This window comes from Pleurodeles waltl, chromosome 1_1, assembly GCF_031143425.1.
Source record: "Pleurodeles waltl isolate 20211129_DDA chromosome 1_1, aPleWal1.hap1.20221129, whole genome shotgun sequence".
In the NCBI taxonomy this organism is placed as follows: Eukaryota; Metazoa; Chordata; class Amphibia; order Caudata; family Salamandridae; genus Pleurodeles; species Pleurodeles waltl.
This window is the reverse complement of record NC_090436.1, coordinates 585,981,771-585,983,202: the sequence shown is the minus strand read 5'-3', so window position 1 is coordinate 585,983,202 and position 1,432 is coordinate 585,981,771. Positions and strand designations below refer to the sequence as shown.

The 1,432-nt window shown below is 51.4% G+C and overlaps 1 protein-coding gene across 1 annotated transcript; it reads left to right on the top strand.

Annotated features, from left to right (window-relative positions):
- The first annotated feature begins 619 nt into the window (after positions 1-619).
- On the top strand, positions 620-1,009 carry LOC138299579 (uncharacterized). The gene has a single exon (XM_069238004.1). The coding sequence runs from the start codon at positions 620-622 to the stop codon at positions 1,007-1,009; it is 390 nt and encodes a 129-aa protein (XP_069094105.1).
- Positions 1,010-1,432: the final 423 nt, after the last annotated feature.

Sequence of the window (1,432 nt, the reverse complement as noted above, 5' to 3'; positions counted from 1 at the left end):
GGTGTCCTCGTACGAGGAGGCCTCTCTAAGAGAGGTCTGTTTCCTTGGGAGACATGCACAGGCTCGTAGGTATGGGGAGGGCGAGAGAGCTGGGAGGATGCTAGCAGGATTATTGCGCAGACCCTGGGCCAGTAATTATGTTACGGAAGCGATAGACACTGACGGCGGCAGGGTGACCGGATCGAGAGGCGTGATGCAAGTATTTATAGAATATTTCATGCAGCTATATGCGCCCCCGGTGAGTCTGAGGGAGGCAGATATCAGGGAGTGTTTTGAGAATATTGCGCTAGTATGGTTTGAGGAGGCACATAGGATGTACCTGGATATGCGGTTCACAGTAGAGGAGGTGGCGGCGTAGATTCGAAGTCTACCCGGAGATAAGTCTCCAGGTACTGATGGTCTGACCCCCACGTTCTATAAAGAATACGTGGATATCCTTGCTCCCTATTTGTTGGAGGTGTATGTGGAGTCTCTGGCGGCTGGGTCACTCCCGGCCTCCCTCCGGGAGGCTTTAATAATAACTGTTCTGAAGCCCGGAAAGGACCCGACGCGATGTGATTTGTATCGCCCACTTTCCATGATAAACATTGATAACAAGATTCTTGCAAAAATGATAGCGATGCGATTACAGCCACTTCTTTCTAGATTGGTGCTTCCGGATCAATCAGGCTTTGTCCCCGGGAGGTCCACGAGCCATAATCTGCGCACTTTCTTTGCGGTGCTGGGATCATTAGAGACGGACGATGATGTAGCTGCGGTGTTTCTTGATGCAGCCAAGGCCTTTGATTCCCTGGCCTGGGAGTATATGTTTGCGCTTTTGAACCGAGTGGGTCTCAGCGCTCGCTTTGTGAACTGGATCAGGCTGCTGTACACCCTGCCCACTGCCAGATTACGTCTTAATGGGGGTGTATCGGCTCCATTCCCGGTTTCGCAGGGTAAGAGCCAGGGCTGCCCGCTGTCTCCGCTTCTTTTTGCGGCTGCAATGGAGCTGCTAGCGGCGGGATTGTGACAGAAATATAGCAGTAGTGGCTTACAGTTTCGGCAACGCCCTGTCTTGATATCTTTATATGCGGACGATATCGCGATATACGTGCGAAACCCAGGGCAGAAACTAGACACTTTATTAGATGAAATCGTGCGCTTTGGGAATTTTTCTGGGGTCACTATTAACTGGTCGAAATCGATGATCCTGCCTCTAACTCCCAGCGTGGAGAGATTTGACTCTCGATACCCTTTGGTTTGGGCGGAGGGACCGGTGCGTTATTTGGGCATACACCTGTGTTGTGATGAGGACGCGCTACGTCTTGCTAATTATGGGGCAGCGCTGACATGGCTGGAGGGAAAAGTGGAGGTCTGGAGTGCTTTGCCACTTTCGTTGACTGGACGCATTGCTATTGCCAAGATGGTGGTACTCCCTAAATTCCTGTATTTG

Coding starts and splice junctions, on each gene's coding strand:
- LOC138299579 (XM_069238004.1), top strand. CDS start 620: ATGCGATTACAGCCACTTCTTTCTAGATTGGTGCTTCCGGATCAATCA.